Source organism: Trachemys scripta, chromosome 10 (assembly GCF_013100865.1).
Source record: "Trachemys scripta elegans isolate TJP31775 chromosome 10, CAS_Tse_1.0, whole genome shotgun sequence".
Taxonomy (NCBI): Eukaryota; Metazoa; Chordata; order Testudines; family Emydidae; genus Trachemys; species Trachemys scripta.
This window is the reverse complement of record NC_048307.1, coordinates 79127071-79152342: the sequence shown is the minus strand read 5'-3', so window position 1 is coordinate 79152342 and position 25272 is coordinate 79127071. Positions and strand designations below refer to the sequence as shown.

The 25272-nt window shown below is 46.2% G+C and overlaps 1 protein-coding gene across 1 annotated transcript in view; it reads left to right on the top strand.

The window, feature by feature from the left end:
- The window catches only part of IGDCC3 (immunoglobulin superfamily DCC subclass member 3), a 187532-nt gene that overhangs the window by 147743 nt on the left and 14517 nt on the right, over nt 1–25272 (top strand). The window contains exons 8-9 of the mRNA XM_034785002.1: nt 18014–18261; nt 18712–18876. Of these exons, the coding sequence (XP_034640893.1) occupies nt 18014–18261; nt 18712–18876 (413 nt within the window). The remainder of the gene's footprint in view (nt 1–18013; nt 18262–18711; nt 18877–25272) is intronic.

Sequence of the window (25272 nt, the reverse complement as noted above, 5' to 3'; positions counted from 1 at the left end):
TTTTTAATTAGATTACCCGGTTTCCTGGAAAATTCATTTGGATTAAAACTCTGCTTAATATGGCTATAAAGGTCTGAATGCCCCCAAAGGGGTTTTTTGAAAACGAGTAAATCATCCAAAGTCATATTGTGCACTAATTGATTTTCAAAGGCACCATATGAACAACCCCGCTCCTGAAAACGACACAGCTAGAAGTGACGGATAAATATGTCAAGTGCCAGAAGCAGTTTGGAAGAGGGGCTCCGTCCGAGGAATGACATCGGCTCAGAGCGTGCATTCTCCCCTCACCTCCATTGGAGATGTTGTTCTTGTAGACGGCTGCATAACGAAATTAAAGCACAGCAACCGGGAAAACTTCCCAGTCAAACCCTTTGGTCCTTCATCGGGCTCTTGTGTTGAACAAACAGTGGGTGAAGCACTGGAATGGGTGACCTAGGGAGGTGGTGGAATCTCCTTCCTTAGAGGTTTTTAAGGTCAGGCTTGACGAAGCCCTGGCTGGGATGATTTAGTTGGGGATTGGTCCTGCTTTGAGCAGGGGGTTGGACTAGATGACCTCCTGAGGTCCCTTCCGACCCTGATATTCTATGAGTCTATAGGCACCCATTGACAGACTAGGTTGTAGAAATAGCCAAAAACTGGGGTGCTTTGGTCCCCCTCCCTCAGTCCCTAGCTCCAAAATGTCCTGTTAGATTTTGGTTTCACAAACCTAAAACCAAAATGAATTGGTCCCATTTATCTGAGCCCCCCTCTCACTCTCATCACACGGACAGGTCGAGGACAAATCAGTTTGTCTAAATGGATCCTGTCTTGGCCCATCTCTGCTTGGATAGGTATTTTAAAGAAATCTAGGCTCAGGGATTTCCCCTCTTTGAACTATTGTTACAGATCTCTCACCACCTACGCGAGGACTTCATGGTTGTCACTAGCATGGTGGGGAATAATTTCTGTGACTATATCTTCCAGTTGGAAAGCTCGTTTCAATTTGTCTGTGTTTCTGGCTCTGGGAGGGAGGGGGGAGAAGGGGAGTTGCGGCGCGCTCGGGGGATGGTGGCGGTGGAGTGGAGGTGAGCTGGGGCAGGGAGGGGTTCCCTGCCCCCCCCAAAGGATTACTCCCCACGCCCGCCGGCCCCAGCTCACCTCCGCTCACCTCTGAGCACCCTGCTACTCGCTTCTCCTCCCTCCCTCCCAGCGCTTTCGTGCGGCAAACCTGGGAGGGAGGTGGGAGGAGGGAAGCGCAGCGTGCCCGGGGGAGGAGGCGGGACGGGGATTTGGGGAAGGGGGGGGGGGGGGGGCGGGGCCGGGGAGGGAGCGAGCAAATTTGCCACCCTAGGCCTAGGCCTTGTTGGCCTAGGCAATAATACGCCGCTGATTACAGTCAAAGAGAAAACTCATAATCCCACTGGTTCGGTGGGATTTGTCCATGAGAATTGGCTTTAGGATCCAGGCCATGCAGAGGAAAGATGCTGATCGTGTTCATGCACATAAATAAATCCAAAGTAATTCACTGGCAGTCTTTAATTGCACCAGTGATTCCCTGGTACTCAGCGTACTGGATTTCTGAGATGCCATAATGAACATTAAAGGATAAATGCCCAGACAGATAGAAGTGGGACTTACACACACTGCTTGGGTGACTGTACCACAGTCATTCTAATAGCATAAGACAGGGTAAACAGAGACTCTTTGAGAGGGTAGCTATTGCATTGTTCTTTCCACACGGTTGGGTTTCGTTCACTTTGTGCAATAATTGATCGGTGCCCCCCTGACAATACGGAGCCTAGAAAATAAAGACTGCATGGCCCAGTCCCCAGCATGCGACAGGAAGAACTGGAATGGGGCTGGGTGTGAGGAGATATTGTAGCGCTCAAATCCAGCCCCTGGTCTCTGCTCTGCCAGCATCCACACCCTGGACATTTCCTGATAGCCCTCTCAGGGGTGTAGTCCTTCCACGAGTGGTTCTGATCCAAGCCAACCCTGGTAAGGTAGAATGCCTTGTGTGAAGTCCCTGGCTCCAGCGTCAACCCTGCCTGTTAAACCATTCCTTCTGCTTCCTTGTTGCTACCAGCTGCCATGTGTATTTTGCACGTGTTCAGTAGATTGCCCCCACTCAGGCCCCTGAGGTACCCTTTAAAGGAGCCGTGTTCAGATCTGTCAGGAACGCAGCTGAACACAGCAGAGAAGGCTTAGACTGCATGTGAAAATGAGGCGTGTAATCCCAAAAGAGCAGAGCTGTTTGTGTCCAAGGTCACAAAGCACTTATAGCTTCCTTAAGACAGTGTCTCAGGGCAAAAAGAAGATGCAGGCATAGACTAGCCTAGGATTCTGTACCCATCCTGGAAGGGTAGTAAGAGAGACCACCCAGCTCCTGGAGTCATATGATTACATGAAAATCTTGCTTCTTGTTTTTAAGAAGTGTGTTTCTAGCCCTAGGGGTTGTGGAGAAAAGCTGGAAAATGTGGACCACAAAGACTTAAAAACCAAAAAGCAAATAAAATAACCCCAAATTTGTTGTTTTTAAAATCCCATGATGGGGGGAATTCATGGTTCTCAATGCTGGGGGGTGACCATGCAGGATTTTCCTTGTCTTGTGGGTGAAGTGCAGGACAAGGAGTCAAGAGATCAAAGTTCTCAGTCCAGCCATTCCACATGGTTACTGGGAGCGCCCAGATAGTGCCCTAGAAAAGTACAGATAATGTGACAAGTCCTTGGGCAAGTCATTTGAATTCTGTGCCTCGGTTTCCCCTTCTCTAGAATAGGGATGATAATATTTCACCATGGTGTTATGATTCATTAATGTATGTGAAATGCTCTGACATCCTCAGGCAGAAGGAGCTGCTGTAGAAAGGTACAAAGTAGTATTGTCTGCGGTAGACATTTAAGGAAATCTCTCCCCCCACCCATGTCTCTTCTCCTTTTTGGATTCTTGCACCTTCCATTTAGAGTCATTTAGAGACCTAATCTTGCAAAACTTCTGTTCACTCCAGTGGGACACAGGCAGTCCCCAGATCAGTGCCAGAAAAGGAGGCTGAGGTACTTAAGTGATCCTTCCTGTATTCCAAACAGATAGAAGCCATATATAGGAAGTTCTGTTCTGAAGACTTTGCGGAGGGCATCATGCAGTTGAGAAGAGGCCCGTTAGCTTCTGGAAGTCTAGATCATCCTGTGTCATGCCCCGTATGGGCTGCTTCTGCGCAAGGAAAGCAAACCGCAAGCCAGAGAAACTTCTGCTCCTCTTTTGTCTATTAACCACAGCAGGCAGCAGTCAGAAGGCTAGCGCAGAGGTTAATGCACTTCAGTTAAGAGGCATTGTATCTACACTGGTTTTGACTCACTTTTCTGAGATCATGCTTTAAAAATATTGCCGGATACACTGGGAATTACGGAACTTTCCTGATAATTATATCTGATTATTCAAATTATAGGCTGGAGAAAGAGTGTTCAGAACCCTGTCTCCTCTTGAGGGTATTTCTCTGTCCATTTGATCCTTCAGGGGGAAAAGGGAATCAGTTTTGGGCATATTGTATTCTCTGTTCTCCCTCCCACCACCACCACCCCCACACACACAACCAAACAAGATAAAACTAGCCTGGAGCTCTTCCTGACATGTGCCAGTTCCAGCCCAGATTGATCTCCAAAGGAAGGAGTAAATAGGAGTTCAGGGCCACGTTGTTTTGTGGTCTGAATGTAAAACAAGGAAAGACCGTTTCAAAGGCGTTTGGGGTTGTTTTTCCTGGTACGGAAGGACACACCTTTGATTTTGGGGCCATTTCCTCTCATGGCTTCCCACGCCAAAGTCCTATTGAAATCAATCAGAATTTTGAGTAAGAATTGATGGCAGGAGGTAGAGCTTGGTCATACAGAATTGTCCAGATGGAATAACTGGACTAAACTGATGCCTTATAGAGAGTCCCAGGATGAGGCCTGGGTCCTTTTGGAGGGATGTGTGCATGTGTCCTTAGGTACCAAGTGGTGGCTAAAATAATTGGAAGAGAAGGAAGGACTATTAGGGGACATGTGACTTTAAAATATAAAAAGACCGTCAACAATTTTCCCCACAAGAGAATTTGACTCTCTTCTTGAAAATTATTCGAGCCTCATTTTCAACCCGCGGTATCGGAGTTCGGTATGTTGGAGAAACACTGAATTTAGAACTGGGTTTTGGATGGATGAAAAATTCTATCCCATGGGGTAGGTGGAAACGACTGCTCTTTACGACTAAAACCTCAGCAGATTGTGACTCATTATATCCCTCGGACCTGTGCCTTACTGAGCCAGTTATTTTAGTGATCTTCAGGCCTGGTATGGGGCTATGGACACAGTGATTCACTTGCCAAGCAATGTGTAGTCTTTTTGCATAGTCAAACGACCTTTACAAGCAAAGTCCAAGAAATACCCTTTCTATTCCCCCATCTGTAAAATGTGAATTCCAATTATTTTATGCTCTGAAGAGTTCTTAGTACATTAACATTAAAGATCGTCCAATGTGATGCCCTCTCCAAAGGAGGTGGTTTTGTTTTGAAAATGCCAGCAGTGTGGGAACAAAATATCTGATCAATGTTTCGCAAAAATCAAAGGCAATTCTGGATCACGGATAATTGTTAATGAAAAATGCATGAAGGGTCAGGCCTAGGGAATTGTGGGATTTTCCATGAAAAGCTGTGAATAAAAATCACTTTTCCTAAGAAGTAAGGTTCTTGCTATGTGATCCCTTTCTCTGACCATGGAGCCCACGTTTGTTGGAATGATTGTACATTTGACCAGCTCATTGGAATTTGTTTCATCTGACAAACATAGGGCTGAATGCTGCTCTCGGATCCTCACAGTAGATTGCAAGTCTGATTTGCTCACCCTGCATGTGCAGATTCCAGTGGGGGATACGGAACAGGTAGAGTGGAGTTTGCATACAAAGTGCCAAATCCTCACCTGCAGTTTCATTGACTTCAGTGGAGATATGCCCTTTGCACTAGCCGAGGATCTGTCCCATTCTGCCCTGATCTGAGAGTACACATTCGCCTACAGAATGATTTCAATGGCTCGTGATCAACGGTACCTTATTTTGCAGTTTACAACAGCAAGAGTCCAACTGCTTCCTAAATAGTTACAAACGCACAGGCTGGAATGGTTTCCCCAAAGATGGAAGGGAGAGTATAATGCGTTGCTGGCAAATTCTGACACTTTTGTAGTCAATGCAATCGGCAAGACAACATATCGCTACCCTGGCGAACGGGTGGGTCTTTTGGACGGTAGAGGTGAGCTCGCACACTTTTCCAAATCATGCCTTTGAGGTTGGTAGATTGAAATATACCAGGAGAGGATGAGGCACGAAATAATAACAGAATTGCCACTATGAAAGGTTTATTGCTTTTCATCATTTGACCCAAGAAGTGTTCAGTAGGTTCCAGGGGGTCATTTTCAGGCTAGAAATAAATCAGGTTCAGAGGTTTATTTAGCTAGGCGGCAATTGCCATAACAGCAAGTAACAAAGGCCAACATCTACAGAGAAGGCAGGCTCTAAATATTGATTGTTCAGGAAGATTTTATTTACAAAATGGTAATTAAGGGGTTTCAATTATTCCACTGAAAAGGGCATCAGTACACCCCAGGGCTCAGGTGGCTTTTGCTATCTCAGTGACCTTAGCTTATGAACTGTCCCTCTTTAAACTCTGTTACCTTTATATGTTGAGCTCGTGTTGTCAGTATCCCTTGAATGACTTACTACCAGAGCAGTGTGGGTTAAACCCTCATCGGAGAAAATAATACACTAGAAATAAATGTAGCGAAAGTTTTGTTCCTTCTCTTTGTGGTGAATTCCAGTGCAATACACAGGCTATCATTCTAATAGATGTCAGTCCCCATCCACCTGCTCTTGTATACGCTGTATTGTCAGCTTTTGGATATCAAATGCAAGCAATCTACTTCTTGCTGTGGCTGAGTAGAATAACTGCCCCTTGCAGGGGAGTGAAATAGTTCAGTGGCTTGTTATGAAAACAAATAGGGGTTCATGGTCCCAGCAAATTCCCACTGACGTGACTGAACTGCGTGCACAAATGTGGGGAACAATCAGGCCCGTGTGTTTCAAGTCTAGAGTGCAGTTGGAGAACTTCACTGATTACGGGTCGAGGGAGCTGCATGCATGAAACTGTATTTCAGTTCCCAGAAGCATGAAAAATAAGGAAGAACAAGAAGGTGGAGGGAGGGTAGATGTTAAGCAGCTGCTCCTCACTTAAAGCTAATGTATGGGTTTGATTTTGTTTTGAAGGAATATGTAAAACCTGCTCTGCAACCTAATTGCCTCTGCGGCATGGGACGCAGAATCCCTCGAACAGAGCACAAAGCCAACAATGAGGCATCATCATAACTCAGGCTTCTCTGCACTGAGCAGGGATCATGCATTGGGATCAGTGGTCATATCCCACAAGATGGATTTGCAGCAATTACAGGGCAGCTGACATTGATGGACCTCGGTCTTTCCCATCTCATGTGTCTCGATGATTATTTTGCTGCTGCTGTGATTTTTCTCAGTGGTCCGTTCCATCTAGCTGGCGTATTAATAACTTGCTGATTCCGTGTTCTAACTCACTCTTGTGTTGGTTATGTATGGAAAACAAAACATTTGTAGAGGGGTCCCTTGTACAGCTCTGCATGTTCTCCCGTTCCTCCTTTTATATCTTAATCCCGCCCCCAACACACACCCAGCCAGCACATACACACACATCCAAACAGACATAAGGACTGCCATACTGGGTCAGACCATGGTCCATCTTGCCCAGTGTCCCGTCTCCAAGAGTTACCTGTACCAGAGGTTCGGGAGAATGTACAGAACCCACCTTCTGGAAGTCACAGGTTTAGGGTTGCCCCGGCATGAAGTTGCGTCCCTGACTATCTTGGCTAATAGCCATTGATGGACTTATCCTCCATGAACTTTTTCAGTTCTTTTTTGAATCCAGTTATACTTTTGGTCATCACAACATCCCAGGCTAGCTGTGCAGTGTGTGAAAAAGTGCTTCCTCTTGTTTGTATAAAACCCGCTGCCATCAAACTATGTAATCAAGAAAAACCTGTCATTGGCCATTATCTACTGTTTAGAGCAGGGAATCAGGAAGCCACTGTGGTGTCAGGTTCTCTGCTGGCATAAGAAGACACAACACCACAGAAGTGAACGGAATTGTACCTTCTGACATCAACAGAGAACCTGGCTCCTGAGTTCTGTTCCCAGCTCTGACACTGACTTCGGACAAGTCATTTAAACTCTCTGTGACACCCGTTCCCTATCTGTAAAATGAAGATAATCGTGCTACTCACCTCTGAAAATTGCTTTAAGATTAGTGCCAGGTATTGTTAGAGATGGATCTTAATTGCAACAGGGGCTCTAAGTGAAACTCCTTCAGACATTGGGAAAACTCCGATCCCTACCCAAACTTTGCAGCTCAGACCCTTCTCTGTAAGAGGGACCAACTGAAACCATGATCCAAGAGCCCTTGAACTCTGGGAAGTTTGGATTTGGGTTGGGATTTAGATCTGAACCGGCAGCTTGGACACCTGTAATTATTATTTTTATTTATATCTACATCCACAACAGTAAAATCCTAAAGAACCCAAAGGGCAGTTTGTGTACCATGAGTGTGTAAGCATTGCATACCTGTGTGTACTTTGCGTGCACATGCAGCTGTGTGTATGCTTGTGAGAGAAAATACATTCAAAGTGAAGGTTAGACTGCTGGTGTGCTGAGACCACTGCCGGTCCTGCTGACCTGGATCGTCTCTAGTAGTTCCATGTATCCATCTATTGTTTCTCGTCTTAGACTGCAGGCCCTTTGGGGCAGGGACTGTCTCTTTGTTCTGTGTGTGTACAGCGCCTAACACAACAGGGTCCTGGTCCATGATAATACAAATAATAAATCATAATAATAATGAAATGGGCCTGGATTGAAACTAGATCACTTTTTAAGGCCTTGACTGTGGCTTCTGGAGTATGTGGGATGCAGCTTGCTATCTCCTCTGTGGCCAACCAGTTCTGCTGCCTGGGGCTAGGATATGGTGGAGCTGAAGCCCTGTCCCCTCGGCGTGTTGTGCACCCTCTAAGGAGTAGGCAGGAGCAGTCCCTATTTCCCCCTGAAATAGACAGGAATCCTGCCTAACTCTTATGTGGGCGACCTGGGAACAGGGGAGTTCCATGATCCCTCATTCCAGTGCCCAACCATATGACGATCAGACAGAATCTGGACCTAAATCTTTAAGACATTCAGATACCCTGTTGATGAGCACAGGACAGCTAGATATGGAGCCTCTCTATCAGTATCTACCTACCTGCCCATTTTTAATGCGTTGCACTATCTGGGTACCACTTCTGTCCTCCATCTTACTCCAGTACTTTTGGAGAAATTGTGGTAGGTCTGAGCCAGGCTCCAATTGCAGGATTTAAAACCGATCCTGGCCAGCCAGAAAGAGGGTTACATCGTGTTCTATTAAGTGTGAATCCATAGAGCTTAAAGCCAGAAGAGACCATTCTGATCATCTAGTTTGACTTCCTGCAGAACACAGGCCAAAGCATTTCACCTAGTGGTTCCTGAATCAAGTCCATCATGTCTGGTTGAGCTAGAGCGCATTGTTTAGAAAGACATCCAACGCTGATGTAACGATTTCAAGTGATGGAGAATCCATCTCGTCCTTTGGGCGGTTCTTCCATTAATTACCCTCACTCTTAAAAACAGGCACCTTATTTCCACTCTGAATTTGTCTAGCTTCCAAATGTGGGACACTTTTGGAACGATGTCATCACACACCCCTCCAGGCAAAAGCTTTTTTCTAACCATGCTGGCAAGTGGCCGGGAGACAGTTATTCATCTGTACAGTCGTCTCCAAGACAGACCATCACAAATACTGTCATGCTGGCCGTAGCATGTGGTAGGAAACTTTTTGAATGGGCAATTGTCGTGCACCTGAATGCTGACTGGTATATTCCTGCCATCAACAAAACTGAAAAGGCTCCCACAACTAGTCACACTCTAATCTCTGCGTTAGTTACATCGCATTTTCTCCTGATCAGGAACGAGCCTCTTTTTTTGTGTGCACATGCTGATACCTTTCCAAGTAGGCCCCTCTTTTTCTTTGTGCCGCTGAATCAGTGAAGAGGTTTCCTTCACTTTGGAAAGCTGAGCTTTGGTCACTGGCCTAGACCTCTGACCCAAGTGAGATCAGTCATCTTGATTGCCTGTGAACCGAGAGACAGCTTGTGAATATGCTGCTTTTGAACGGCTGAGGCCTCCTGTTCCTCTCCACCCCCCACTTCAGATCGGCGTGGTGTGAATTGACAACAACCCCGCTCCCCACTTTTATCAATGCCTGTCAGTGCATTGTGCAAAAATTTGATTGAGCTCTCAGCTTAGTGGCCAGCAGAAAGCGTTCTGGCATCTCATATCGTCTGATGCGTTAATGTTGCCATCAGTCTGGCAGGAGCGGAAAAGTTTTCAAAGAGCAGATGTCCCAACGTGACAGATTTTCTGTTCACAGGGAGAAATAAAGGGCACTTGCATATTTCAGGCATTTCGAGCCAGAGCCACTCTGCTGCTGTGTGAAGGGGAGGGGGAGGTCACACAGCAGCTCGACATTTTGCTTTTGTTTGAGCTTCTTAATAAAAAAAAAACCCAACAACTTTGGGAAACAGGGCCAGATTCGGCCCCAAATGACGCCTGCTGCAGCCTCACTGATTTTGGTGGGGGTTCACAATGGGCAAAAGCAGGCAGAATTGGTCCCATAAATATTTAAGAGGCAAACTGGAGCTTACCAATGGCCTCTTCAAGGAGCCAGAGCCTCATATCTGACTTGCTGCTAAGTAACCCCCCTTAGAACGTAGGCATGATAGAGATTACCATGGTGTAGGCAGGGGGCTGGAACAATTTATATTGTGGGGGTGCTGAGAGCCATTGAACCAAATTGTAAACCCTGGATATGATGGAACCACTTCAAGCCAGGGGGTGCTGCTGTACCCCCAGCACCCCTAGTTCCAGTACCCAGGGTAGGTGCTTCCACTGAGGATATACAGGGGTCTTGATAGTCCATTTGTGATATCCGCAGGCCAGGTTGTGTTGTTTTTTTCAGCGTGAGTGTGTGAGAGAGAGAACGAGCCTTATTTTGAGGTTACTAGTTCCTTATATATTGTACCTTATGGGAAGCACAGCATTTTTTCCTAGGATAAGCACTCTGCCTGCTTCTCTGCCCTCAATTTCTACACCTCATTAAGGTTTTTGGGTGTTGCTGAAAATTTAATAATTGTATCGACCCACTGTCTGTGACCTAGTTCAAAGTAACACAACATCTGTGGCCTCTGTTGATCATTTTTAATGGCTATCTTTGGCCCTAATCATCTACCACTCACAAACTCGCACTTATAAACCTCCAGGAAAGAAAAGTTTTAAAAAGTCTCTAAGGCAGAGGTTTTAGCTGCATGCTGTCTTCAGTGTTCGCAGAATCTTCTTTCTTCAGCCACGACAGTCTGCTCTAGGAATGTTAGCTGCTGGTGTAAAATCTCACGAGCTACAGCTCAGTGAGGAAGTTTAGTTATTTAATATGGCAGAATACAGTGATATCAGGGTCCTATTGGGAAGGCATATGGTGCCTGTGAAATATCACAGGGTATGCCTACCCAGAGCCTGATCGCTTAGCAACCCCAGGGACCTCTTGGGCTGGAAGTTCTAGCATCTGGACAACATGGTTTGGTTTAAAATGGCAGCTAATCACCTCACACTTTGCCCTCTGAAATGCTCTCTGAAAATACAGGAGAAAGGGTCAGGTATACGGTGGCTATCTTGCAGCAATTGAGTTGCCTGCCCTTTAACTCTGCTAGCATTCCACTAAGATAAGCTGCCCACAGACATGTTGAGACAAGCCTCTTTCTAATATTGAAACAGCCAGAGGCAGATCAAATTTTAATGGAGATAATATAATTTCATCTGGACTGGCAACATGATGCTGGCTGGAGAGTAGGCTGTTTTCAACTGGGGGAAGGGAGATCTGAGTCAAAATCAAGGCACTGGTCCTATTCTTTAAGGCCCTCCATGGGTATCTTTCCATTCCTGACCCACCAGGACAGCTGCAGTCAAGAATGTTAATGCTGTTGGTACCTGGGATGAGACTTTTGGTAGGAGGTGGTAGGGGGTAGACAGAGAGGTCCTGGAGGACTGTGGGTCTCTCTGCTGGAGATGATCCCAAGTCTTGCTCTGTTGCTGCGCAAAGGTCACCTTCTTATGCAAAAGCCTTCCTGCAATGACAGGAGTCAAAGAACAAATAAATATGGAAAACACCTCCAGGGAAGAGTACCTAAAGCTAGCCATGATGAACAGGATCCATTATGTGATTCAGATGTTATATGATTCTTATTCCTGTATGCTGCATCTAGGTACTAGAGAGATGGGTGCATTGTGAAAAACGTAGGGAGAGAGTTCATGAACATGGAGGTAAATCAAATAACCCCTCCCAGCCCGCATTGAGGAGTGTCGGCAGACCATTCTTGGGCAAGTCTGCCGCAGCCCAAGCTGTACCTGTTCTGTGGCTAGAGGCAAACATCAATCCAGCACTTTTCGCCAGCGCTAAAGATAAAAGAAACAAATGTTTTTAATTTCAAATTCAACCTATGATTTGTGTTGCCGTAGTGTTCAGATTCCACTCTGAGAACTGCTATTGCTCAACTTTTATTATATTGCTGTTCTTCTGTGACACTTTCGAGACCACCAGCATTGGACTTCGGCAGTAAAGAATTTCACCGGAAAAGAACAATAAGCCACCTGCTCTAATCTACAGAGCCTGTTTAGCATTACGACGGGCGGCCACAGACTGGACTTGAATTAGATGCAGTGCTCTGATCCCTTAGGCAGAATAGGCCCTCGTATTAAGAGTTGTAACTATGATCTTGGCTTGAGGTTGATTTGACCTTTTGGGGGCATTGCATTTGCGGTAGAGTGTGCATCCGAGGCTGGGGAATCTCCCGCCACCAGAGATCAGCAGGATCACCAAGCCCGACCATTTCTCGGTTATGGATGCTCCACCCAGTTTCCCCCAGTAATGCAACTGCAGAAAGACCAAATCACAGTCTTCTGGAAGACAACCCCCGAGTGTGGGTCCACTCAGGGCAGCTGAAGAGTCGAGGGAGAGGTGGAGAGTTTTGATCTCTTCCTGACAGCGTTGGTGCGACTTGTTTAGGTATCTGACACCTAGATACTGCGGGGATTGGTGAATTGGATATGAGTTGGAGGCTCTTTCACCATGCCATCTGGTGCCAAGGTATAAATTAGAAACTGGCTGATTGCAGACCCTGGGATTAGATCAGCATCTACTCCTCTGGTGTCATGTGATTTCCTCAGCAAGTTGCAACAGAGAGTTGGCTTTTTGTTTTCAGAAGGCTATATACGTGTCGGAGAGCAGGGCATGAGGTACAGGTCTGGTTCAATAGGGGCTAGTTCCTAACATTTTCAGAGGCTCCCCACTACAGGAAGCTGTCAGGGAAGACATCCAAACCCCGGACCATCTAGTGAACCACTGCCCTCTAAGAGCCTTCTCTGGTGGGGCAGCTTTGATACATTCCCTGTCACTGGAAGTCACAGACTTGGACGTTGACCTTGAGTGCTTCTTTGCAAGTGGCCATATGAAAAAGGAAGGCTGGATAGTCTGCTCCATCGATCTGAGCAGCCGGCCCAAGAATGAAACGAAAGGACAGTGAGGTGTGAACGGAGCCTGGGCACGTCTCCCTTCCCAACCCTGACTTCCCACTGTCTTCCACTGACTCTCTTCCTACATTTAAAATGTATATTAAACCCAGCTATAAGTCAGTGGAAGCTAAATGATTCCCATTGTTTCTGTGCAATCGGGAGGTTCCGCGCCCCCCTCTGCTTCAGAGCCAGCCTGGATAAGGCTGTTCCTAGGTACACAGATGCCCAGCGAATTCAGGAGAATAATCCCAGTATTGACGCTGCAGACGGAAGCGGCATTCCTGCTCCTTTCTCACATCATCTGTTTTATGCAAAGCTGCAAATACAGCTTTTGAATTGCATAATCCCGCCTTTCCACCATCTGTCCTTGTGGAAATCATCTCTTGTTGACACAGTTTAGCTACACGTTGGGCCTTCTTTCCCCCCTTTCCTTTCCCCTTTAATCAGCTATATTGAGCCTATGGCTATGAAGGGAGCTTACGGTTTGATTCACTGAAATCACCATATCAGCTGAAACCACCCCATTTCGTATTCCATTTACAATGTTTCCAAGGAAACAAAGGCCTAGGACATAAATAGATGGCTGTTAAACATTTGCTCATGTGCGCCAGTCCTGATGATTTGCAGGGCAGAAATATGAATGTTAAATCAACAGCAATAATGAATTTTAATACAGGCAGACCAATATTTTTGTTACAATTAAAAGAATCATTCATTATGATATACAATCAGGCAATGCTGGGTTATTTGTAATTTACATTTTCTGCTTACGGTTTTTCACTGACATAAACAATGTGCCTGATTCTGACCTTACTTAAAGTCATGTAATTTCATTGACTTCAGCAGAGTTACTCCAGATTTTCTCCAGCGTAACTGAGATCAGAATCATCCCCAGTGTTTCTTTATCTCTAACATTCACCCTAATGTAATAAAATGGTTTTTTTTTAATGCCATGATCTGGTAATAAATGAGGATTTGGTTAGACTTGGAGCATTTCTCACATGCCAAAGGGTGTGTGTGTGTGTGTGTGTGTTTGTTTCTGGTTCAGGAATCGTTTATTGCATGCTGACTTTGACATATACTATGGTGAAGCACTGGAATGGGTTACCTAGGGAGGTGGTGGAATCTCCTTCCTTAGAAGTTTTTAAGATCAGGCTTGACAAAGCCCTGGCTGGGATGATTTAGTTGGGAATTGGTCCTGCTTTGAGCAGGGGGTTGGACTAAATGACCTCCTGAGGTCCCTTCCAACCCTGATATTCTATGATTCTATGTCACTGAAACCCTGAGACATTATGATCTAATGAAAGTTACTGCTAAGTTACAAGAGAGCCAACGCACCACCCATTCAAAACCTGTCAAATGTGCTGAACAGAACTCAGGAAATCATCACGAGAACAACCAGGCCAATAAGCATAAATACAACGCAACATCTATGTGGCCACCACACTGTATAACTGTATCATGTGATACAGTGGTAAGCAGAGTTTACGTACAATAATGAATGAAAAATGTCCTCTGTGAAAATATACACCCAGCAGGATTTTGTCAGGTGATAAGAAACATCCAATAGAACATGGTAGGTTAAAATGCCAGTTCAAGTGTTAGTAAAAACATTAAAAACATTTCCAACATTGTCCAGTCCTAGCTGATGTAAATGTACCGGTAACTTCCCAACATCAGTTAGGGACGGGGCTCAGGCACTGGGTTTAGCACCATGTCTGAGCTTTCCCAGAGTGAGGGGTTGGATCTGTGTGTTTGGTTAGGGCTCATCTCTAACAGAGACCTATGTAAGCTACATCAATGGTTTATCATTTGCCCTTGAATGTGAGATAGAAATGGTCTGAAGACATCATACACTGTACCTCTCCCACCAGATTGTTCTTCTCCCTTTCACTCCTTCCCAGTCAAGGCCCCAAACTGTGGGAACCTTCCTCCCCCCCCAGAGAGGAGACTGGGACAGGACACTCTTCCAGATCCCTTCTGCACTTTTTTGGCTGGCCAGCGGAGTTTGCTGGAGTCATTCACCCACCAGGACCGAGCGCCAGCCCCCTAGTCAATTCCTTTTGCACTTGAACTCAGATCTTCATGTTAGTGCCTGACATCAGCCATGAAGATAACCCGTGGATGCTGTTCAGAGAGGTTTGGCTCTTTTACTAGCCTCTGGTGATCAGTATTTACAATGGCTAGCATGACATATTAATAAAGTGGGGGCCAGTCAGTGGGATTTCTAAGTGGATGGATATTCCCTTTAACTCTTCTTACATTCCTCCACACACAGGGCCGTGTTCTCCCCTTGATGAGTTCAAGTAACTCCATTTAAGGCTAATGGAAGATAACCTTATATATAAGTATTTTAGTATTCTAGCTGTGGTCCAGAACACTACAATTTCCAGCAGAAATTACAATTCAACTACAATTTACAGCAGTGATTTGAACTATTACCATCTCTTATTTTTTAAAATAAGGGTTCCAGTATTTGCTCCCATACAATATATTCTCATGCTGAGCTTAGCAGGAATTTACATCTTCAGAGCAAGCTAAAAAAAAGCATCAACTTCCCTCTTTTTAACACAATAGTAACTGGATTAACGCAGTTATAAATATATTTTGTTTGTAACCTCTTTGAGCTACTGCATCCAGGTTGTTAAAAGCAACTCCAGTTTATTCTAGCTTCAAAGGCTGCCTGCCAGTTCCTATTAGGTAGTAGAAAGAACATTGTAAGAGTACAGTGACCGAGGGTCTTTGAAGGTTGATGTATTGGATATTTAGTTGTGATTTCTTGTAACCATTTGATCGCAGCGATTTTCATCTCTTTTTGTTCCAAGCTTGATTTTTGAGGAAATACGTAAGAACTTGAAAGTCAAGAGCATGTATTGTCTGCCCCACTCTGTCCCCCTTTTGAGAGCTGAAAGTTATTAAAATGCTGTTTTCAGGGGTGACTCCGGAGCCACGTGTGGCTCTTCAGAGGTTAATATGCGGCTCCTTGTATAGGCACCGACTCCGGGGCTGGAGCTGTAGGCGTCAACTTTCAAATGTGCCGGAGGGTGCTCACTGCTCAACCCCTGGCTCTCCCACAGGCCCTGCCTCCACTCCACCCCTTCCCGCCCCCTCCCCTGAGCCTGACATGTCCTCGCTCCTCCCCCAGAGCCTCCTGCACGCCACGAAACACCTGATCAGGAGGTGCGGGGAGGGAGGGGGAGGCGCTGATTGGCAGGGCTGCCAGTGGGCGGGAGGCTTTGGGAGCAGGGCAGGGGGGAAGCTGACGTATTACTGCGGCTCTTTGGCAATGTACATTGGTAAATTCTGGCTCCTTCTCAGGCTCAGGTTGGCCACCCCGGCTGTTTTGAACAGTAAATAGCAAAATAGGCAGGCTGCTACTAACAAGTGTGTCCTCTTTTTTTTTTTTTCTTTCTGAAATCGATAGTTGCTGGCTCTGTTTGTCTGAATCTGGGCAGCTGTTCCACCCCATTGGATATGAAATTGTCTCAGTTATAAATGGCCCTTGTCATAAAACCGTGCAGTTCTTGAAGCAGCAATTCACTTTAACTACCTGAGGTGTAAATGGAGTCTAATCCTTCTTATTACCACCTATCCAGTGAACAACCATCCTGTCACGCTGGCAGGACTGGGGCGCGAGCGTCAATGAACAGAGCCACCAGCATTTTAGAAATTTGGAGCGTGACCGGGTTTTTTCCCCTTCTGAAATGATTGTGACTGAAAACAGCCCCCACCCCCATCCCTGCAATATGTTTGAAGAGCAGTTCCAACTATTGCAGTATGAAATCAGTGCTTTCAAACGCGAGCGTCAGAAATGCACACGGAGGTTTTGTGAAAACCTGAGAACAGGCTGGCAGGCTTTGGATTTCGATTTGAAATGATCCGGTTTTTCAGCACACAAAGGCAAAGGATGAAGCTATAGCCCCGCAGGATAAGTGGGCTAATCCTAATGTTACCCTAAGACTGCTAGAGTGTGCTATAATACAATTACAACATCACCAGAGGGCTTTCTGACGGGGATTGATTAGACTTGGCTTACATTTCACGTGCTTTGCCTTTGCAAGCCAGCTCATTGTTGGTAGCTATTATGATGATCCTTCCTAGCCAAGTTAACATGTGACTAGGCACAGGAACCAAGCAGGTTTAGGGCCCATCTCTGCAAGGCACCAAGCACCGTTAACAGCTGAAGTTGGCACCAGCTGAGCTCAGCACCTGTCTAGAGGCTCTTGCCTTCTTGTGGAATCAGGCTCTTCAGTGGGACTAAAATCTTACTGAAAGTGGGGCTCAAAATTCACGCCATCCCTGTGCTGTCTTGCATACTCACTCTGCTGAACTCGGATTGCTTCCCACCCTCATGACAAGTTGTGATCATGAAGCACCGGTCTCATCTCTAGGCTGAAATAACAAACGACTGGCAAATATCTCAGGTGTAAGCAACTCAGCTGAGCTTGGGGGGAAGGGCAGACTGAGATTTTTAATTTAATTTAATTAATGGAGATATCCCATCTCCTAGAACTGGAAGGGACCTCGAAAGCTCATCGAGTCCAGCCCCCTGTCTTCACTAGCAGGACCAAGTACTGATTTTGCCCCAGATCCCCAAGTGGCCCCCCTCAAGGATTGAACTCACAACCCTGGGTTTAGCAGGCCAGTGCTCAAACCACTGAGCTATCCCTCGGGCAGGTTCTAAGCAAGAAGATGAACATGGATCAGATGTGAGAATGCCACCTCGCTACTCTTCCTCGATATTCGCCTGTTTATACAGCTGAGGATTGCATTCTCCCTCTTAGCCCCACGGTATTGTACTGGGAGCCCATGTCCCACTGGCTTCCTCCGTGACCCCTAAGTCATTCTCAGAGTCACTGCTCAGTCTAGGACACAGTCGCCCATCCTGTAACTGCGACCTTTCTCCACAGCCCATGTTAGCAGCCTCTCGGGGCGTGCCTCTTCCCTTGTAACTTTAATTAGAGGCGACCACAATCTCTTCCATTCAAGACACAGATATGGTTAGAAAATCAGGATAATGTCTCCTCCTCTTTCTCTTCCTCCTCCTTGGGCTTTTCCTTTTCATGGAATCATCAACATGCAGATGCAGGGTTGGGAGCCTATTTATAGCTCCTGTTTGGCTCAGCAAGCAATGCCAAATGGGATTTATTTCAACGGTCCCTCGGTCAGTCTCAGCCGTTCGTGACGTCTTCTCAGACCTGTCCGGATGGACCTCGCTGTGGCGGGCGGGTAGGATTTTGAAGGGGCCAGATATTCCTAGGAAGGCGCTCGGCTCAGAACATCTTGTTTTGTTTTGTCTGCCTGTATTTTTAGCACGCTCACAATCTACGGGATCAGTCAGGAGGATGAAGCCATCTACCAGTGCATCGCTGAGAACAGCGCCGGCTCCACCCAAGCCAGTGCCCGCCTGACGGTGCTGTGGGCGGATGGGTTGCCTGGCCCTCCACAGAATGTGAAAGCCGAGACGGTCTCCGCAACCACTGTCCAGGTATCCTGGAGCGAACCTCTGCAGAACACCAAGGAGATCATCGGTTATGTGCTGCACATAAGGAAAGCTGCAGGTATGGGACAAAAACCTGATGCTCCTTCTCCCAGGCACTTGAATATTATGGTGATGAGGGACATGTAAATGACTAGATAGAGAGATGATCCGGTTATCTCATCCCTGTCATCTGCATCTCCCTGAGGATTAATCTTTGTGTGCAGGGCAGTGACTAGGAGATAAGAATAAACAGAATATCAGAAAAGTGATACCAAGCCTTCCATATAGCCTAATAGCTAAATATAAGGAACTGCGTTCTGGTATTTCCTCTAAGAGGGAAGGGAAAGTGATGCTATATGGGCCCAGTCCAACTCCCACTATGCGCAGAATCAGGCCCAGGCAAATGCAGTTCCGTGTTTTGATGCAAAACTCCGATTTAGTAAACTGTCGCTGCAACATTTGTCCGTCCTGTCATTCCCTCTTAGGCAAACCTAATGGCTCTCTGCTTTCCCTTTCTTGTGCATTTCAGACCCCGTGGAGATGGAATACCAGGAGGCTGTTAGCAAAAGCACCTTCCAGCAGCTAGTGACCGATTTAGAGCCCTCGACCAGTTATAGCTTCTATATAAAGGCTTATACCTCCCGGGGTGCCAGCAAAGCCTCTGAAGTCATGGTGGTGAGCACGCTGGGAGAAGGTAAGGAGACCTAAAGCTTGCGAGATCTGGTGCTGGGAAACCTGCGGATAGCAACGCCATTTATCGGGCTGATAAATGTACTTGAATATTTTAGATCATGTCTTCATATTGTTCCCCCTTTTTCCTGCTCTGTATTGTGCTGTAGGATGTTACATAGAATTCAAGTGTCTCCTTATGACAAGGAGTTAATGGCCTTCCTTATTCTGGCAGTATTGTACTGGCAAATCACAAGCAGCTCACGCTCTAGCTGACCCCCTATGCTACACAGCCTAATATTGTGTAATTGGAAGTTATTGAGGGTTTTTTTTTTTAAATGTAGCTGTTCCTCTGTTGGTTGTGTGACCTGTTGCAGGTGAAAGGCTCTTTATTGTTTATAATGTACCAAAGGAGAGTCTTTTCCAGCAAGTGGAGTATGTTTGTGGATTTTTTCTCTGTCTTTGTCCCCATCTAAATACACTGTAGAGACCTCTGCGATATTTTGTGCTGTGTAATGCCAGTGGCTTCCTCACACGGCCCTTTTGTTCCCATTTCTCCTTACCCAGGGTCAGTCTCCCTTCTCCGGGAAATGAATGAGTTCTTTTGATCACCTCAGTGGGGCCTGACTTTGGGCGGCCTCGTGCCTAGAATCCCCCCTCACCCCCCCCCATTCTGTGTGCAGGTCTTGCGGGATGAGGCCCTAGCGATGAAGGAAGTAAAGGCTATTTGCCAGGTGGCGCTCTGGGTCTCAGTTTGGAGCTGGTGTGAGCTGGGGTAGCTGCTTTGAGGGGGAGCATGAGGTAGAATAAAACCAGCACACCTGCATAGAGGGGATCCACAGGTGATGTAGAGCGATTGGAGCTGCTCCTGTGCCACTCACTTTCCTGGTTCCTGGCTCAGGGGGTGAGGCCGGGGAAAGGGTTGGGGCAAGGGTATCCCTACGCTGGCAGCCAGCTACACGAGAGTAGCGCTGAAGCCAATGGGAGTTGAATGCCCAGCCCATCTCAGGATCAGGCCAACGTTGCATTGTAACCTTAAACCACTTGTTTTAACAAAGACTAAAGCCCAGGTCCTCCAAGGTATTCAGGCGCTGAACTTGCATTGAGGCTCTGGGCCTAAACCCCTACGCATGAAACAAAGATCTCCGTGTTCCCCAGGAGACAAAATACTGTAGTAACGTGCGCATGGGCTCTGGTGTCTGCAGCCTGAAGAACACTGTAGTGTACTTTCTTTGGATGACACTGGTCCTCCTGAAGGCAGTTGATTAACAGCCCCACGCAGCAAGTCCTCGCTTTACCCACAGAACAAGAAGTTTCCTTCCCAGCCGCAAAGCCCTGACCTGGACTGACCGAATCTTTCAGTTCAGCCTCTGGGGCCTATTCGTACCTTGGCCTCTCTGTGGAGGTTGCCAGTTAGTGTCCCCAATGGGAAAGTGCTCTTTGTGATGGGAGACACTTGTCCACAGGAAACTGGACAGAAACCACCAAACCCTGTTTGACAGGCCACAGTCGTGAACTGCAATAGCTTTCAGTCACTGCCAATGTGCAGGAGGGTGCAGTGTTTTCTGAAGGGGCAGATCTCTGAGCATTTCTTGGTTTATCCCAATGGCCTCTTCTTTTGCTGTGAGACAAATACATAGAAGGGGTGTGTTTTCCCTCAAGAAAGCACACAGATTATGAATTTGAAATTGAAATATCAATGATATGAGAAGAAGGGGCCTATTTCAGATATAGTTGAAATAGGGCCATTGACTTCAAGTTGGTGAATCAGATCGTGACGCGGCTTTCAGTGGATGTGAACATTTGCTGTAGTATTTAAGTAAAAGGGCTAATAAATCCTTGCAATGGGGCGGGCAGGGTAGATACCCTTCAAGGTTATTCACTCAGCATTCTGAAGTAAACCAGTCATCCTTTTCCTTTCAGCGTAGAGAGAGGGGGTGTAAACTTTAAATCCTTGACCCAAAGCTCTGAGTTGAGTAGCAGTAGCCAGCAGCCACGCATGCCTCATAAAACTTGGTGTTTTCTGGACAAGGTTGGGGCAGGCTGGGTAGGGCTTTTTCACATTATTCCCCTAAATCAGCACATGCACGTTTACGGATTTTGTATCAGGGTAATAAATTTCCGGGCTCTTTGAAGCTTGAAGGCATCATCGTCCAGACCTAATGTCTTTAAAAACAACATCGCCCCGTGTAACAAAGATTAACCACTAAGCTGCAATTTGTAATGGACAAGTAAGCCTGGCTAAATATCCCATTCTCCCTCCACTGAGTTTAATTCACGTTTCCCCCCCCCCAATTGCTGCTGTTTAAAGGGGCTCTTGTCATCTAGTTGATCTGTAAGATGTTGTTCTAAAAGACTCTCCTAAGAACAGAAACGTTTTCGTGACTTATTTTAAGTTAAGTGAAACCAGGTTCGGTTTGTGTTTTGACAAGGAGAGACTTAGGATACGTCTGACGGTCATGGCCATGCTGCAGGTCTTTCACTGCAGTGTAGTGTAGACACATCTTTCAAACGCTAGATTCTGAGTTGCTCTGTTCCTGCGCTTGGTGGAGAAACAGAGGTGTGGGGCAGAGATGGCTTTAAGCCACCTTTGCAGTCTCCAAAGTCTAGTACGGCTGAGGGCCTGCTCTACTTTCCACTCTGCTTCCCATTGCCTTCTCGGGACAGCCAGTTACGTCTCCCCGACTCTGAGGATCAGACCTGGTTTTAGCACCACATAGAACAGCTGCTGCTTTAAGTTTCCTCACTGACTTAGGGTCTTGAATGGACTTTACACCAGTGGAAAATTGGCATTGTGGAGCTCCCGTCTGCCACACCCAGCTGTTTTCTGTTCAAGGATAAAATATTCTATCTACAGGCTGAAAGGAGCTGCAAGAACAGAATCTGTGGCATCCCAGTTCCATGAAAACGTAGAGCATTAGATGTGGATGATCACTGAGTATAAGACTGAAGCCAAGTTTATGTACCGTGGAACATGTTCATACGGATACTTAGGTGGCTGTTTTGGTGAAATCTTATTGCCAGGAGAGGACCTATGCTGTCCAGGACTGTACGTGTCTGCAGAAGAAATGGGTGTGTTTGTCTATTAAAACTGACTAAAGTTACTGTGACAGGAAAAAAAATGTCGTTTCCCCTCCATACGATATTCCATGTGCAATGTCTTATCTGTTGCTGTCAAGTTTCCCCCAGGATGGCTCTGTCATCCTGACTCAGGGACAGAGGAACGATGACACTTAGTGTCGCTGCTACTAGGAGACGTATTAGATGCACTCAGAATCCTCTGCTTTGGCACGTCTGTTGCCCGTTCCTCACACAACGGCGGCTTGCCAAGCTTTATATCTTAAACAAAATAACAAGATGAATTTTGCCCTAGCTTACACTGCATCCAACCCCATTGTAAACCGTTGGGTCCAGTGCGTCAGGGCCAGACGAATCCCAGTAACTTCTGTATAGATGTGGCCATTGTAGTTCTTAGCCACAAGGTGAATGTCAGCACAATACAGAATTATTACCTGGTAGAGATTTTTCCAGGGTGTAATATGGTGAAGAAATTCAGCTCATTAAGAGCAAGGCTACATAAAAGTATAGGGCTCTCTGCTTCTTGATGCAAAATGTGCTGAGACCGTTTACCAGAACATAAAACAGGGAGACACTACTTGCAGTGCAGAAGTGAGCTCTGCTTCCCCGGGAGGTTGTGGGTAAGGCCCCATGAAGAAGTCAGCCGGAGCTTTCTGAGAGTAAGCTGAGTTGGATTTGGCCCTTCATTTGTAGACAAGAAAAGATCCCATAACAGGCGTTCTAGTGGCTGGCCCGAGGATGGAGATGTGGCTGCTGGGCAGTGACTTGGACTTATTTCAGATTTCGATGCCCATAAATGCACGTCTAACACACAAATGCTGGCAAATAGCAACAAGACGTGTATATCTGCCTCCTTCAAACCCTTCCTCCAAACGGACTCCTCTCGTATTTTCTGTCACTATCTCAACTCGGGTGCTTTCTGCTTCTTTCTTTGCACCTGGTCATATTAAAAATGAAGAAGAAGAAGAAGATACCAAGGAGGGAAACCAAATAAATGATCTGCATCCTTGGTAAATATCTGGCATTAGAGAAGTCTTCCTCTCTGTTTTCCATTGTTCATGCTTCCTCCCTGTCTACACCACAACTGGTTCTCATTTCTCGTCATGTCTCTCTTGTTTGAATTCTAAGCTCCTCGGGGCAGGGACCTCATGTAAAGCTCTAGGCATAGTAGTAGCACCATACTCAATAATGTGTTGAGAAGTGGACAAGCAATCAATGCAATGGAGAGAGGGGTCTGATAACAAGGTGTGGGAGAGTCTGAGCTTCATTCTGATATAATATTTGTTCGATCATTGGCAGAATTTCACATTTCAGCAGTTTAATGCTTCTCTTAGAGCTCTCCAGCCCAGTCTTGAGCTCCTGTAAGCCAGTTTTACATCTGCGTGACTCCACTTAGTTGGGTGGAGTGACTCCTAATTTGCACTAGCAGAAGTGAGGTGAAGATTGGGCCCATTGTCTCAGGCTGTCTACAGGCAGGTGCAGGAAGACAGCAGTGCATTGGGCCATCTTTGGAAGGTTTTCTTCATAGGCTAGAATCTTTTTTTTTTTTTTTTTAATGAAAATTTAAATTGCACCGGAACTGAAAGAGCCCGCACAGAAGCTGTTAGTTGTATTGTCAGGTACCATCTCAATCCAGTCACCGGAGGGAGTGATTGACAGGCAGAAGGGGAAGAGATGGATTAGATCAGTGGTCCCCAACCTTTTCCGTGGGGCGGGCGCCAGACGACTAGCCACCAAGGGCTGTGGCTGCCGGACAAGCAACCGCCGAAATGCCGCCGTGAAGCGGCAACATCAAGAGGCGTCGTCGCCGAAATTCGTGAAGCGGCAACGTCGAGAGACGTCGCCGCCGAAATTCGGCAGCATTTCAGCAGTAGCGCTTCTTGACTTGCCGCTTCTCGGCGGCATTTCGGTGGCTGCTTGTCCAGTGGCCAGTAGACAGGCGCACATGGATGCCCTGGCGGGCGCCATGGCAACCACAGGCACCGCGTTGGGGACCCCTGGATTAGACACTGTAGGTACTTCAGTATAATATGAATTGGAAAGATGACACGGCACAAGCCTAGAAAGAGGGGAATAGGTGAGGCCCGACTCTGAGACTATTGTAAAGTCTGAATAACTCCTTTTATTTCAGTGTATTCACTCTGGATTTATGGGCATGTAGATGAGATCAGAATCTGTTCCAACAGTTGGGATTGCTGCTCAGCCTTCTGGTAACGAGATAAAGAGGTGGCATATTACAGATGGGGAGAAACAGGTGCACGCCTTAGATGCAAACAATATGACTTTTAAAATCTCAAACTATATGTGCATCATAACCGCGTGTAAGCAGCACACACTCCTATTCTTGTCTTTTAATGCTTTTTAGGGTTTTCTCCAGGACTTTTTGACATTTCTCTAGGATGAAGACTGTTCCTTTAGTCATCTTCGGCTAAAGAGGACGCCAGGAAGAAAGTTGAAATGACCTGGGGAAAACTCCAAACAGCACGGAAGAGGAAAACAAGTATTCCATCCCTTAGTAAACTTGGGAGACTCCTTACATATATTAGATCTATTTTACCTCATATCTACTTCTGTGAAACACATATAAATGTGTGTGTACATGTGTATATATACACACATACCTCTATACTACCATGCTGTATACATTTATTTGTGTAATGAAATTATAAACAGCACATGCATTCTACAAGTGCATACATAAAATGAAAATGATATATTCCAAGTTTTAATGAATACTATATATTTCAAGCTTTGAAGGAGAGACGTTCTTGTGGTTTTTAGTAATTGTAAGGCTCTGAACCCGTAAAATAAAACCAACTCTTCACAAATTGGGGTGGCCAATGTTAATGTTTCTTTGTCCAATGGATAATAAAGGTATTTCTCCCCCCATTACCACATTTTCATTTATGAGTCAGGTAATGAGGCTCTAACAAAGGGCAGATTTTCAGCCAACCTGCCATTGAGCGTACACATTTCTGCCTGCACAACCAGTGCACGCTCGTTTTTGCAATGATCCTGCAGGTTTGTGTGGAGATCGGATTGCCGGGCTCCCACTGGAACTGAAACATGGCTGCTTATATGCACAGATTTGGCAGATGCCTACTTCTGTGGTGCAACCACTTGCATGCTCAACATTGGAGTCCAGCGGGGGAGACTTTGTCCCAAGTGTGCCCACTGCTCTTCTGTTGAAACATGGCAGCTGGTTTCGTTGTGTCTCCGACTCTTCGGCATACAGAGAATAGAAAGACACATGCTTCAACGAGCAGATCAGAAAGGGCAGTTTTTGGGCGTACCCCGGTGAGGCATGCACTGTAAATGCTGTGTAAGAACCTTGAGAGCTGGC